The sequence below is a fragment of the Drosophila yakuba genome, chromosome 2R (assembly GCF_016746365.2).
Source record: "Drosophila yakuba strain Tai18E2 chromosome 2R, Prin_Dyak_Tai18E2_2.1, whole genome shotgun sequence".
Taxonomy (NCBI): Eukaryota; Metazoa; Arthropoda; class Insecta; order Diptera; family Drosophilidae; genus Drosophila; species Drosophila yakuba.
Genome location: NC_052528.2, coordinates 19,659,791 through 19,674,055, shown reverse-complemented (window position 1 = coordinate 19,674,055; position 14,265 = coordinate 19,659,791). Strand labels below are relative to the sequence as shown.

The window sequence follows — 14,265 nt, the reverse complement described above, 5'->3', positions numbered from 1 at the left end:
GACCAGTCGTGGTCGCACATTGGAATGCCGCACACAGAGTTGCAATCGATGACAACTATCGATTGGGGTTATAGCAGCCCTGCGCTCGAAGGCGTTGGTTGGTCATCGAGCGTTCATCCCGCTACCGAGAAATGAAACGGATGAACATTGTTCATCGTCATTTTGCATGGGAAAAAATCGTCGAGTTCAATTCGAATTTTTGTAATTGCATTAACTTTTATACGATATAGCTAAACGGTAGACGCATAAGAATCAACAAATTTGTGCCATTTTGTAAGCAAATTAAGTGTCGAATTCGTGCTGAGTGTTGTGAAATCACCAATATAAATTGTAAGTGGCCGAAAGAGCAGCAGTGAAAAAATTCCACACAGCACGCACACAAATGCACACACGCCCAGCCATAGGCGCACCGACACACGCACACACACACATACACGCACCGTGAGTGGATGATGAGATGTTTTTGGAATAAAGTGTGAGCGGGACGGGGCGCGGAGAGAGGAGTTTCCTGGAGTGTTGGAGAGAGGGGTGGAGAAGCGGGCGGCCCTATGACGCGACCAAAATGAAAATGCGAATGCGAAAAATCGAAAAGAAAAACGGGAAAAACTCGGCTAACGGACAATGGACAATGGCCAGATAAGAAAGAACCACACACTTTTGACTATTAGATCGCCGTCCAGCCGCGAGTATGACTAAGTGTGTGTGCGAGCGGGAGAGGGCTATCGGAAAAGAGAGCCAACGCGCGCGTGTATTCGTGTCTGTGTCCACCAGTGTGCGTGTGACTGTATGTGTGTGTGTGGCTTTTTCATTTTGATAATTTTTTTGAACAGCTCGCGTCGCGCTCGTTCAGTTTTCGCGAATATATAATACAGAACGGCTGACTCGGATTCGGAATCGAAAATTTGTATTCGGATTCGGACTGAGAATCCTCGGGCCGCCGCTGCACTTGCATTGCATCTTGCTACAATTTGATTTTGCCTTTTGCAGAACTTCCAATGACGACGATTCGCAAGAAATTGGTAATTGTCGGCGACGGTGCCTGCGGTAAAACTTGCCTTCTGATTGTCTTCAGCAAAGATCAGTTCCCCGAGGTCTATGTACCCACCGTATTCGAGAATTATGTGGCCGACATCGAGGTGGATGGCAAACAGGTAAGCCCCTTTTCCCATGTATCTTCCCGTCCCCTCCGCCCTGTTACCACCCCCAACCGGCAGATGACCCCCCACTCCCCTTGATAACCCCACCCAGCCACCCAAGTGATAATCATCTGATCTCGTTTTATAATTTGTGTGCATTCTCAATTCATTCCGTTTTTCAAGTGCGCGTATCCTCCTTACACTTTCCACCCGCCTCTGTGTGTGTGTGTGCGGGTGTGCGGGAGTGTGTGTGCTCCCATGGGTGTGTGTTTATTGTTCTCTTGTTTGTGCCACCCACAACTTCACCCACACCTTGGTCGTCGTATTTCCTTTTATTCCACTGTAAAACGAAATGAGTCAATATCGCCTGATGCCCACAGACACGGCAATAAACAAAGGTTTCTGGAAAAGCGAAAGAAAAATGAAGATCGTTTTCGGTTAAGTGGAGTGCAAATTTTGGATTATTCCAAAGAATCTAAACTTTTGATAGCAGTGATTAAGTCACACTTGGCCACATTTCCCCACACTTGCACACACACACACACACGCACACATACTAAACAGAGAGTTGGCAGCACACACACACACCAGCAAAGCTGCTCCCTTCCTTCCGCTCGTTTTCTTTTCTTTTATTTTGTATTTGTCTTATACAAGTCCGTTGCGCACATACAGTTTAATGCGTTGCGCCGCCCCCCGCTCTCTCTGTTTCTCTCTCGCGGGCGCTCTCACTCTTTCTCCCTGCCTACCTGTACTCTCTTCTGAACGGGAGGGTGGGGGGCGCACTCCCTTACTCTCCTGAATGTAATGTGCGATTTCCATTGGGGCATCAAGTCATGATTTGGCTATATGTTCATATGTTCATATATTCCATTTGGGATCTACAGTATTTTCAGTCGCTTTTTTTTCGAAATAAACACTGTGTTTGCCTTTGCTGCGCAATATGGCGGGTTTTCAATTTTCAGTTTCTGTTTGTGTTTCTGTTTGGATAGCGTTTACATACAGACAAGTTCACGTCATTCCACTTCGCTTTGCCTCGCTTCGATGTGATTAATTCGTTTGGCATTTCCGTCAAGTTCCTTGCTCACACTCCCATACTACTCTTGTACTGGTACTCGTACTCGCACTCATGCTATCTTCAACTCGAACTTGTCCCATCTCCCTCCAAACACCGTACCTCCTCCCCATGCCCCAATAACCCCATCTATCTAATAAGCCTGATGACACAACTGCAACCGCAACTCTCAATTATAATACGCATCCGATTCTCCAGGTGGAGCTGGCCTTGTGGGATACGGCCGGGCAGGAGGACTACGACAGACTACGACCGCTGAGCTATCCCGACACTGACGTCATACTGATGTGTTTCTCAGTGGATTCACCCGATTCGCTAGAAAATATTCCTGAAAAATGGACCCCAGAGGTGAGTTCTACCGCAATTACAGAACTGTTTCTATCAGTCGATCGTAAAGAACTATAAACTATACAGAACTAAGAAGTATAGATAAAGATAGGTTTCAAATTTGTATGTAATTATACATTTTAAATAAGATGAAACAGAATTTTAAGCTTCATTTAAAATATATATGTTCTTTTTGAAAATAACAAATGTATTTGATACTAATTTGTTATTTTATTTTAAAACTTTGTTGTAGATATGTTGATACCAATGAGGATAGTTCGTTAAAATATTAGGTCTTTACTAGTTAGTAACTAGATTCGACTCTCTGAATCATTTCCTTTTTTTTTGTAGTGGAAGATAAGAAGAAAAAAAGTTTCTTATTACGTTCGACTATAGAGCTTATGAAACAAAAACTTGACAATAACTAATTCATCTACCATTCTTACAGGTCAAACACTTTTGTCCAAATGTTCCAATCATTTTGGTAGGAAATAAGAAAGATTTGCGAAATGATCCCAACACAATTCGGGTACGTATACGCACTGTTGGCCCATTGAAATCGCAATTTCCTAATTAACTGACTTTACAGGATCTAGCAAAAATGAAGCAGGAGCCGGTGAAGCCGCAGGAGGGTCGCGCCATGGCCGAGAAGATTAATGCCTTTGCCTATTTGGAGTGTTCGGCTAAGTCCAAGGAGGGTGTGCGGGATGTTTTCGAAACGGCAACTAGGGCCGCGCTGCAAGTTAAAAAGAGGAAGAAGACCAGATGCCTTTTGCTCTAAAAGAGCAAATCAACAACATGAAAATCTTTACCACACACACACAGCAACAACAACAGCATACACACACTCCCACACACACACACACGCCAACACATACACACCTTTTACAACAATAACGAGCTGAACAACCACTCAACAACAACAGCAACATCAAGAACAACCAGAACATCGGATACACGAAGCTGCACCACCCAATAGCAACAACATGAGCAGAAAACAGAGCTTGAGCTACTAAAAGATCGGCGGAGGAGGGAGCAGCGAGCAGCGAGATAAGGGAAGGCAGCACCAAGTAGAATGTCAAATGCGGATTTGATTTTATATACAGTCTAGTGTAGTTATAAACCGAAGTAAACAACAGTAATAACTCTGGCATTATTATTTGTAAACCTAGGGCAGAGCAGATCAATCAGTCAGCCACTGCAAGCAAATATATATCGATATATGTAAACATATTCAAGTTGTGTCCGTTTCTGTCCACCCTTCCTAGATGTATGTTATTATTTTGTTAACTGTGTTGTCAAGTGTAGTCAGCTGTGGCTGGATGAGATTGTGTCGTATGTGAGGGTGAGTGAGTCAGGTGAATCCGTGGAATTAGAATCAGAATCGGAAGTTGGATCCCGGGGTCCAAGGAGGGCTTAGGCGTCAAGATGAGAGTTATGTTCCCATTAAATCTATCAGATACAGAGAGACCAGGCCGCCAATACGAGTTGGACGCGAAACTACATTACAAGAGCCGAACTAAACACAAACAAAACAAAAACGATAAATGTTTATTTAACTAAACGTAAGCCACAAATGAGATGCATTCAGTTTTCGCGTGGGAGATGCTAAGAGGGAAAATTTTTGATGAAGTGAAAAACTATTTCGAGCGCATTAAGCGAGTTTTTAATATTTGTACTTTGCATTAAAACGAGTGGAAAACATAAAAAAAAGATACTACAAAACAACCAAACTATATGAAGAGTATTTTATGATTTTATAAAATACGAATATACATATAATTATACTATACAGTACATATGTGTATGTCTCTTTTTTGTATTTTGTACCGTCAATCGTGTAATTCTCACACAGAAGTTGAAAAACTCGAAGATGCATCAGATACAACCAAACTATATTATACTTATGAATAAACAGTACATTTGATCTACTCTTGGTTTAACTCACTGTTTTATTTGGCTGGGGATCGAATTCAATTAAAAAGCTATATTAAAAAAAAGTGGATTTTGTTAATCACGAAAACTAAGATAATTGATTTATGGATGTCTGAAGGTACTAATCATAAAATAAAATTATTTTTTTTGGGACTTCCCCGCCCTTTAAAGTCAAAACACACATCGTTAACGGGGTTAAAAAAATCTTTATTGAGGGTATTGTTTTTGTTTATCTTGTGCTTTTGTATTGAATTTTTTTTACATTTAAAATGTACATAACATTATGGATCAAAATGTTTTGGTTTTTCTTCGATTAGGTATTAAGTTTCAATATTATTCCCAAACAGGTATGTCGTTTTCGAAACAACATGGACACGACACATTGCTTTGAACATCTAGTTCCCAAGCCTTTTCTCTTAAAACGTACTTTTTAATCGCTTTACTTTCAGCGAAAGCATTTCTATTATATTTCTACCCGCATTTGATTCGTTTTCGTATTTAGCTGTTGATTTCGTCAGTCGATCTGTTTGGTTCGAACGGTTGCAGGATTCGCAATAACAATTAATTATTAGTAATTATGGTAGTCCATTCAATTGTTGTGGGATCATGTAACAAACAGAGTGAATTAAAGCCGTGTTAGTATTTTGTTTCTGGTGATGCAGTTAACATTGATGAGAGGAACTCATGGTGAATGCTTAGAGAACGTGATGTGTGGTGGTTGCTTGTGGTAAAAGTAATCAACAGATTTCGTTAAACTAATAATAAATAAACTTAGGCGTAACACGTGTGTCCTTAACAATATAAACAATAAACTTTTCTCAAACTTAAACAACAAATGCATCGGCTGTCGTGGACTTACAAATTATCAATTTTGGGCTTGGATCTGAACAAACGCACATTCTTATTCGTATTTCATAATTTGCAATGTTCCCGCGTTTTACATACTTATGTCGATCGATCGATTTATAATATTAGTATACATTAAATTCAACATTTATTCGATTAGTTAAATGTGTGGCTCGTGTCGTATGTCATGTGCGTGTATTCTGGGTAAATACGTACATACATAAGTTTAAAAATCTTCCCCTACTCTGCTCTTCGCACCTGGCAATTGGCTGATGGGTTAATCTCCTGGCTAGGATTCAGAGTTATCAGATTGTTAGTTGGGGACTACCCCTCGATCTTGCTGAATTTAAATGCTTTTGAGCTTTAGCCAATTGCCACACTTGCTTAATCGCGCTCTCGTCTAGGAATCAACGTTAGTAATATTTACTACATAAACATATGTACGTGCATTGTTAATATGTATCTTTTGGATCGGTGCTTAAACGTATTGATATACTCTATCGCTGATCTACTGCCTCGCTATCCTTTCCGGCCAACAACAAGTACTTTAAATAGTTTTTTGTAACAAATAATAAATAAACCACTGTGGCCATAACAATTAGTTATCCTTCTCGATCGGTTAGTTCTCTCTTGTATGTTGGATCTGATGGGTGTGTGCTATATACAAAATATAGCGAACAAAAGTTACTCGGTTTTGTGGTTAATATTGCACGCGTTTAAAGGAATCCGCATCCTGTTCTAGTTCAGGTTTCGTCTGCGCCGGAAAACCAATGCGAAGATGGATCGGATGCGCCACCAGCGACTCCGTCGCCCCGTGTGAATCTTCTCCGAATTGGAGTCCGTGCCCAGGGCCTTCTGCATTTCCTTGCGCCGAATCTCGCGGACCAGCGTGTAGAACGCCTCATCGATATAATGACGCAGAGCAGCCGATGTCTCAAAAAACGGGCAGCCGAACTGATTGGCCAGGTTCCGGCCCTCCTCGGTGGTCACGCGTCGCTGCGACTCCAGGTCCACCTTGTTGGCAATCAGTACCAGCGGAATGTCCTCGGACAGGCGGACACGGGTGATCAGTTTCCTGTACTCGGATGCCTCCTGGAAGCTGTGGCGGTCGGTGACCGAGTAGCAAATGATGAAACCTTCGCCGCAACGCATGTATTGGTCCCGCATGGCCGTGAACTCCACCTGGCCGGCGGTGTCAAGGATGTCGAGCAGGGCGGCCTCATTGTCGATGACCGCCTGTTGCTGGTAGGAGTCCTCTGCGGCGAAAAACAAAAAACCCGGTATACATTTAGTGGTGGGTTGGGTGCTTTTCCTTAGACGCCATGCGTCCTGCGCCTTACTCACCAATTGTGGGGTCGTGGTAGTCCAGGAAACTGTGGCTCACGAACTGAAGGGTGACAGCTGTTCGGGTTTCGTCGTCGTTTTCAGAGGGCGTTGGAGTGGTGGTTGGTGGAGTTTAGTGGGTGTCGGTGGTGAGGGGGTCAAAACAAAGCGTAAAAGAAATTGAGATAATTTATTGATTTTTCGCAGCCCCAATCAAAGTGCGCAGTGATAACTCGGCGTTTTCTTTCGACTAATCCATGGCATAGTAGCTCACCTGACTTTCCAACGCCCCCGTCGCCAAGGATGACGATCTTGTAGACCCGCAGACCGCCGCGCATATTCTGCGGCGGCACCGGAGGCGGCTTGACCAGGCTCCCGTTGTCCCTGTGGTCGCTGGGCACCCGCATTGAGTCCGTGTCGGCGGCACTGGTGCAGGACCTCAGCTTGCTGGATCGCTTCAGGGCCGCACAGCCGATGGACATGTCGCCGGCCATAATACCGCTGACCTCACGGATTTAGACCTGGTCCGTGTCGGTCCTAGTCCCGTTCGATCGGATCACACGGAGAACCTCTGCACCGCCGTCGCCAATTGTGTATTATTTTCTTGTTTTTTTCTTGGTCGGGGTTGGTTCTCTTCGAGATGGGCGCGTGACACAAGTCTCTAGCGATACTGGAGACTGCAGTGCGCATGAATTTGAATGCCACGCGATATTAAAAGGTAGCTATTATTTTGCATATTATATTAATTAATTATTATATTATTTAATTAATTCATTATATTAATAAATTACTTATATATAATACCTCGATAGTCGCCTTGCTAAATCATTGAAAACTTAATTGAATTTAAGTAATGACAAAACACGAATAAATGTTGTAAACACCACATTTTTATTATTGGTATATAAATCGTTTAAACGACTTAGTTAAAATTATTTTTACAGAGCTGCCATGACTTTTCCAGCCAGAACTGTCTAGCTGTCATCTCCAGCTGCCATCATTCCCGCCGGATCTGGCAACGCCAGTCGCTTTATAAATAATTTTCCCACGGTGCGAGCGGTATTTGCATTTAGTAACGTGCTGTTCGTCGATCCAGATCGCCAGTTTTGCCCGGTCCGCTCGAAAAGGAAAAACAAACACTCTCCATTGAATTGGCGCATAGGTTTCAGTGCCTTTTGTGAGCAAAATGTCGGGCGATGTGCAGCCGCGTAAGCGCAAGGATAAGCGCCGAAAACGCGGTAAGTCCCTGTTACGGTACTTTTGCCTACAATCATTCTCGAATAGACCGTTATTTGATGTAAAAATCGGTTTTGTCTTTTCGCCGCCGCCGCATAGCAAGCAGTTCATTTCTTTTATTAGCATAATAATATTGTCGAGTGCCTTTAAAAATAACTTTGCCCTATTATATAAAATTATACATCTCGCCTGTTTTCTGTCGCTATGCGTGTGCCGATCGAGCAGGAAAATATATATGCATGACATGTGCGGAGGTGGTTATGGGGGGGAGGTACAAGGCCCAAAAGTGGATATTTGAATAGGGAGCGGCGGAAAAAGGGCATTGAATCGGTGTGCAAAAATAGAGAAAAAGCAGAGAGAGTGGTTTTCCTGATTTATTTATCTTTTTCCCAAGGCAACACACATATGTTTCGTTGTCCCTGGGATATCCTCTTATCTCTATTTCTGTCTCCCTCTTCCGCTTTTTCTCTCTCCCTGGCTCTCTTTTGATCGTTTGCTTTCTCTCATTGGAGAATAGAGAGCTCATCACCTCGTCGGCAAATTAATTCCAATGCAACAGCAGCAGAGATCTAGATACTAGATGCGATGCCAGATGATGATGCTTCCGTAAAGATACTGGGGCCATTACACCCACGGCACCGAAATAAGTAGCCGCATACTACATACGAATGTGTAAAGCCATTTAATTTCACTTGGCCAACTGCCCAAGAGCATGACTGGCGGCTTCTTTGTTTACCGTTGTGCCTATTTTGGCATAAACAATTCCCCTTTATCCCCTTCCCCCATGCCGTCTTATCAGCTTGTAATGCCGGTATATGTCTCATTGTAACTAACTTTTCGTCTAGATGATCGCAAGTCCGAGGGCGATGTGAGTGTTCTGCGTCAGTCCAGTTTTCAAGGTAGAGCAATAGATCCCCCTAAATGTACATATATATATATTTATCCCAAGATCCCCCCCGGAATGCTTTGCCAAATTAATTGAATGTCTCGCTCAGTTACTAAATCCAAGTGAAACACTCGAAGGTGGATTCAATTAAACTGCTTGTAATCACATGTGTTTTTGTTATTCATTATCATGCAAATGTCGGAACTCAGATGACGACGAATCTTCGCACGGCGTTCACATTACAAAGATGGGAAACGAAGATCTCCACCTGCACGTGCATCACGATCACGGAACTGGCGGTCACTGGTGCGCCAAGATCATATTCTTCGCCCTGATGGCGGTGCTCCTCGGTTTGGTGGGTCTGATCATCATGGAGAATCGCGGACTGGAGGATTGTAAGTAAATGAATTCTTACAAATTGGTATTTTGCTAAATACTTGCTCCTTTCAGTGGACACTCCTCTGTCGGAGTCTAGGTTCTCGAAAGTTTTCGACGGCTGGGTGGATGAACATCGGGATGAGCACGATGGTCATGATGTGCAGGAACCCTCCGGAGAGGCGTTAGATGATCATGATGACCACGACGATCATGATGACCATGATGATCATGAAGAGGAAGGTAAGTAAACTTAACTTAATACAAAAATCTTTGAAATAAAAAAGAAAACATTTACAGATGAAGAGCCCCTCTCTGAAGAATTAGAAGAAGAACCGGAGGAAGAGGAGCAGCCGACTGAGGAGGAAGAACCAGAGGCAGATGAAGAAGAGGAGGAGGATGAAGATGAGGAGAACAACGCGGGCGAAAACATAACAGCCGAAGATGCGGAGGAGGATGAGGAGGAGGATAACGACGATGAAGGCACCGTAGAGGCAACTGTGGAAGCCACCACTGAAGCCACTACGGAAGCCACTGGCGAATACGAAGCTGAGGAAGATGAAGAGGATGCAGAGGATGAGCCCGTAGCGGATGATGATGCAGTAGAATCCACTGAAGCCCCGCTGTCGGAAGCTGAGGAGGTATGATCTACTACTTAGTAAAAAGATTGTACATTTCCCTAAACTACTGTTTTATAATCGCAGCAGGAAGACGATAATGAGGATGAGGAAGAGCAAGAGCAAGAGGTCGAAGAATCAGTAGAGGCGCCAAGATCCCAATCTACGACACAAAGTGCTCCTGCAGCAGATGCTAATGATGACGGTGACGACGATGAGGTTAGTAAATAGTTTGCTTGGTTTTCGTATTTGTTGCTACATGAATCATTTATTGCAGGATCAAGACAAAAAAGATGCAGATGACGCTGATGACGACGAATTTGAGTCCCTCGATCAGCAATTTGAAAATGATGTCGAAGATACAAAGCCAGCACAACCAGTAGAGAGTGAGGAGCAGGATCAAGACCAGGATGACGAGGAGGAGCCCAAAGAAGAGGGCTCCTCTTGGTTGGCATCACGTAAGTAGCGAAGGAATGAATAGTTGAACGGTTAACGGATATCGCAGGCTTAGAACCTTAAGAACTGACCGACTGAATCGCTCCACCTTACCAAAAACAGAAAGATATGTACACCCACACAACCAAGAACTTAGAAACCGAAATTGTACAAGAAAGTGCAAAAGGCATTTGTTTGTTTTATCATACTAAAACCTGACTCATTTACAGTTGCCGTTAAATTTGGCGTTGGCGTTGCACTTGCCTTAGTTTCACGCCTTGTATTGATAAGGAAAAGTCCAAATACAAGTGAGTCTTCAATGCTGATCTGCTCTCCCCAAATCTCCGCTCTTTGTATTCCGCTCTCTGCTCTTGATCTCTATCAATCATATCCGCCAAGCACGCCAAATGTTATGCTAATCAAATAAACCATGCTCCGGGGATTCTTCTCAGTAACTTTTACTAAGCGCCGCTTTTCGTTCTAACCCACCAAGCGATTGGTAAAATCAAAAAATGACTTTTTTGTCTCGTGATCTACTATATTCTCGATGTATTAACCAAACTAAAACAAAGTCTGGGACAATGACTTCTCTTTGTTTCAACCCTGAGAATCTTTGAACCCTGTATAAATTTTGCACTTTCTTCAGTTAGCTTATTTTGATTATGATTTTATATTGTTTCTTGAATCTGATTGTAGTCACAGCTTTGTTAAAATTATTCCACCAATGTATGTATGTACGGAAATTGTTGAATGGCTTTGTTCTTGCTCGATTAATAATCCCTTAACTCTAAAAACGTTCGAATCTTCCGTGGTGAATGCATAGCTGAGGATGAGCCCGCACCAGAGACTATATTCAGGCGAAGATTGACGATTGCCACTGCCGAGGATCACATACCGGACGATGTGGAGGAGCTGCCCCTGCTGGACGATGGTTGGAGATATGAATTATTAAGTGCAAACTTCGGCTCAGCCGAAGTTGCTTCCAAATCATTTGATTGACAAGTGATCTGGAAGCCTTTGCTGTATGATATGCCTGGCCAAGTCCAGACTTTTAACCTCAGTCATATCCCATTGTCTAAAAAGAATACTCCGAGGAGGAAATCGAAATCGAAGAGGAGATCGAGGTGGAAATCAGCGACATTGAGGAGGAGGAGGAGCAAGTGCGTCACGATAGCGATGACAACGTGGCCTCCATGGCCAGTTATGTGCCCGAGTCCTTTGAGCAACTGAGCGCCATGTACAAGTACGCCCAGGAGCCGGCAAAGGAAAGCAAACCCGAACCGAAGAAAAAGGAGCCAGAACAGCCAACCGGTCGCAGCGATATCTACGTGGAATACGAGGATGGTGCCATCGAGGATTACGAGCATGAGGGCGATAGCGATGACGAGATCACCGACGAGGAGGACGAGATCTCCGACGTGGACGACGCTGATCTGATGAACCGGCTGGAGGCCAAATACGGTCGTCTGCCCGTCAAGGAGTTCGAGAGCGATCCAGACTCGGACGATCCCAGCTGGACACGTAATTACTAAACGCACAAATCACCACGTCTGTCGATGACCACCCGTCTCCATTCTCCATCCAACATACTTTCGATCGATCACATAAGCAATCGCTATCATAGGCCCAACACTACCTTAAGACACACGACAAAAAAACCGATCGCTTTACACATAACAGATCGTAAGTGTTAGCCGTAGGATACATCGATACAAACTGACACCTCACACAAGGTGGAGCTATCTAGGCCGTAACCGTTCAAAAAATATCACTCCATTGTTCCGCTTGAACTCCTTCTAATTCAGTTCTTAATTCCATATAGAAATAAAGCCGAAAGAAGCTGCAGCTGCTCCCGCCGAGAAGGAGGATCCTTTCGAGCAGGAGTTGCGCAAGGCCAACGAGGAGATGATTAGGGAGGTATGTCGCAGCCAGAGGTGTCTCCTTCGCCTGGATTAACCCGTGAACTATATATCTTCGATATATCTCTAGCTCAACAATCACTAAAGAACATCACAACAAACAACACAATCTCATTTCAAAGCTTTAGTTTATGTTTGCTTGTCAAGTTCATTAGATCATATAACTGCTTAGTCACGTAAGAACAACAAAGGATTATTAATCAAAATCATAGGATTTAACTACATTCATGTATTTATAGAAACGCTCTTTTCAGGAAATGCATTTGACTGGGATGAACCCACGATCAGCTACTCCAAAAACTACACACCCACCAGGAGGTAGCTTTGGTCGCGGGCTCATCCTTGGAACTCCTGTCAACAGCGTTTCAATACTTAAGAGAATGACTTTATACTAATTGCATGCTTTTGTACTTTGTCTAACCCTTTTTTTTGTGTTTTGGCTGGCGAATCGCGAACTAATATCCACCTTCAAAGAACTATGCCCAAGCCCTGCGATCCTTTAACACGCTCACCACCAACTTTGCCCACGAGCCATCCGCCCATTTGGGAAGAGCCCGAGCTCTTGAAGTTCTGGCCAAGAAGGAGCGCAGCAATCAGCGCCTGTGGGAAGCCATCGATGCCTACAAAAGATATTTGGCTTTTGGCGAGCTTGTTGCCAGCAATCAGGAGTTCAAAAACGCCGGCGAAAGCTGCATCGAGAATTTGAGATTTTTGGGTAAGGGAATATACGATTTCACCTATAAAGTTTCCCTAATTAAATTTTCGTATTGAATTTTAGGTCACCACCGACAGGCAACTACCATCCACGAGCTGCTCATCGAACGTTTGCCTGAGGATCCGCGGCTTCGTAACCAACTCTCACTTACCTATCTTATGGTAAACAAGTAGGTAAGACAGGCTACCTTGATTTACAAATACTTTATGATTGTCTTCCAGTCTTCAGCAGGTTGAAAAGGTGGCTCTGGAAACCCTGAAACTATTCCCAACCAATGCAGTGGCTCAACTTCATTATGGACTGGCTCTCCGACAGTTCCATGCAGACTACGCCAAGGCTCTGCCTTATCTACAATATGCCGTGGATTCGCAAGAGGAGGGCACCCAAGAGGCTTTCTTCTACTTGTCGCTGGGCGAGACCCTGCAGCGCCTGTCCATGCAATCAGAAGCACTTGAGGTGTACAGAAAAGGCGTTGCCAAGGGATTCTTTGCCAGCCTCTATCAGAGATCGCTGTACAATGAGCCCAGGCTGCGAGCACAGCCATTTTGGCAGCCCAAGGAAACGGGCCATGAAAGGCAGCTGGAGAAGCTGACTCTCAATTGGCGTGCCATTCGTGATGAGGGACTGGCGCTGCTGGGCAGAAGTGGATTCTTCGAGGATGAGGCGGAACTGCTGCGCGACAAGGGAGTGTGGCAGCAGTATGAGCTATATGCTCAGGGTCGTCGGGTGAAGAACAACTGCCGCCGGGCTCCAATCACCTGTAGCCTGCTGGAGGAATTTCCCGAGTCCGCCGGCTGTCGACGAGGCCAAGTGAAGTTCAGTGTTATGCAGGCCAAGACGCATGTGTGGCCGCACTGTGGACCCACCAATTGCCGACTGAGGGCACACCTCACGCTAGCTGCTCCAGAGCCGGAAAAAACCTCACTTCGAGTGGCAGAGCAGATGAGGTGAGGGAAAATTAACAAACGTTTAAATTTCATTCACTAATATATACTGGTTTAGAACATGGCGTGAGGGAGAACTGTTCATATTCGATGATAGCTTCGAACACGAGGTGTGGCACAACGGAAGCCAGCCACGCCTTGTACTCATCCTGGATATGTGGCATCCGCAGCTGACTGCCGCCCAGCGCCGCAGTTTATCACCCATTTGACCGGGAGTTACTCAGTTTTATTAATAGTTCCGGTTCCTAGGCCTGTAATTTAGTTACATTTCTCCAAAACCGCATCGTTCATTGTTAGTTAACTCGCCATGTTGTATAGACATTGTAATTATACCTCTTAGTCGTAAGTTCGGCTTGAATGCGTGTTTAGGCTATATAGACGTCATATTATCGGTGTATCATATACGATTAGCGTTGGCTGGCAGCTTACCCACGCTTTTCTACTTTACAGAAATAAAACCTTTTAGGATTCGATAATTGTGGTTTTTATTTGATGCACT

General features: G+C 44.1%; 3 protein-coding genes across 12 annotated transcripts; 2 read left to right on the top strand and 1 right to left on the bottom strand.

Annotated features, from left to right (window-relative positions):
* Positions 1-135: 135 nt before the first annotated feature.
* On the top strand, positions 136-4,478 carry LOC6531481 (ras-like GTP-binding protein Rho1). Its single transcript, XM_002092244.4, has 5 exons — positions 136-330; positions 988-1,151; positions 2,407-2,556; positions 2,984-3,064; positions 3,125-4,478. Exons 2-5 carry the CDS (start codon positions 996-998, stop codon positions 3,314-3,316), a joined length of 579 nt encoding a protein of 192 aa, XP_002092280.1. The 5' UTR covers positions 136-330; positions 988-995; the 3' UTR covers positions 3,317-4,478.
* A 416-nt stretch (positions 4,479-4,894) lies between these two features.
* Positions 4,895-7,273, bottom strand: LOC6531480 (GTP-binding protein Rit2). Its single transcript, XM_002092243.4, has 3 exons — positions 6,914-7,273; positions 6,661-6,717; positions 4,895-6,572 (listed from the first exon to the last, which is right to left on the bottom strand). The coding sequence occupies exons 1-3, from the start codon at positions 7,131-7,133 to the stop codon at positions 6,055-6,057; spliced, it is 795 nt and encodes a 264-aa protein (XP_002092279.1). The 5' UTR covers positions 7,134-7,273; the 3' UTR covers positions 4,895-6,054.
* A 414-nt stretch (positions 7,274-7,687) lies between these two features.
* LOC6531479 (aspartyl/asparaginyl beta-hydroxylase) lies at positions 7,688-14,242 on the top strand. 10 transcript variants are annotated; one of them, XM_039372112.1, is made up of 15 exons: positions 7,692-7,877; positions 8,721-8,774; positions 8,971-9,156; positions 9,212-9,379; positions 9,437-9,777; positions 9,844-9,972; positions 10,031-10,211; positions 10,419-10,496; positions 11,012-11,119; positions 11,272-11,709; positions 12,011-12,105; positions 12,582-12,822; positions 12,886-12,991; positions 13,044-13,769; positions 13,825-14,242. In XM_039372112.1, the coding sequence occupies exons 1-15, from the start codon at positions 7,826-7,828 to the stop codon at positions 13,973-13,975; spliced, it is 3,054 nt and encodes a 1,017-aa protein (XP_039228046.1). In that variant the 5' UTR covers positions 7,692-7,825; the 3' UTR covers positions 13,976-14,242. The 10 variants fall into 10 exon arrangements, with proteins under 10 accessions (XP_015051344.1, XP_039228049.1, XP_015051342.1 ...); XM_039372111.1 differs by having other exon boundaries at positions 7,694-7,877; positions 9,841-9,972; XM_039372113.1 differs by lacking the exon at positions 13,825-14,242 and having other exon boundaries at positions 9,841-9,972; positions 12,886-12,995; positions 13,044-13,185.
* Positions 14,243-14,265: the final 23 nt, after the last annotated feature.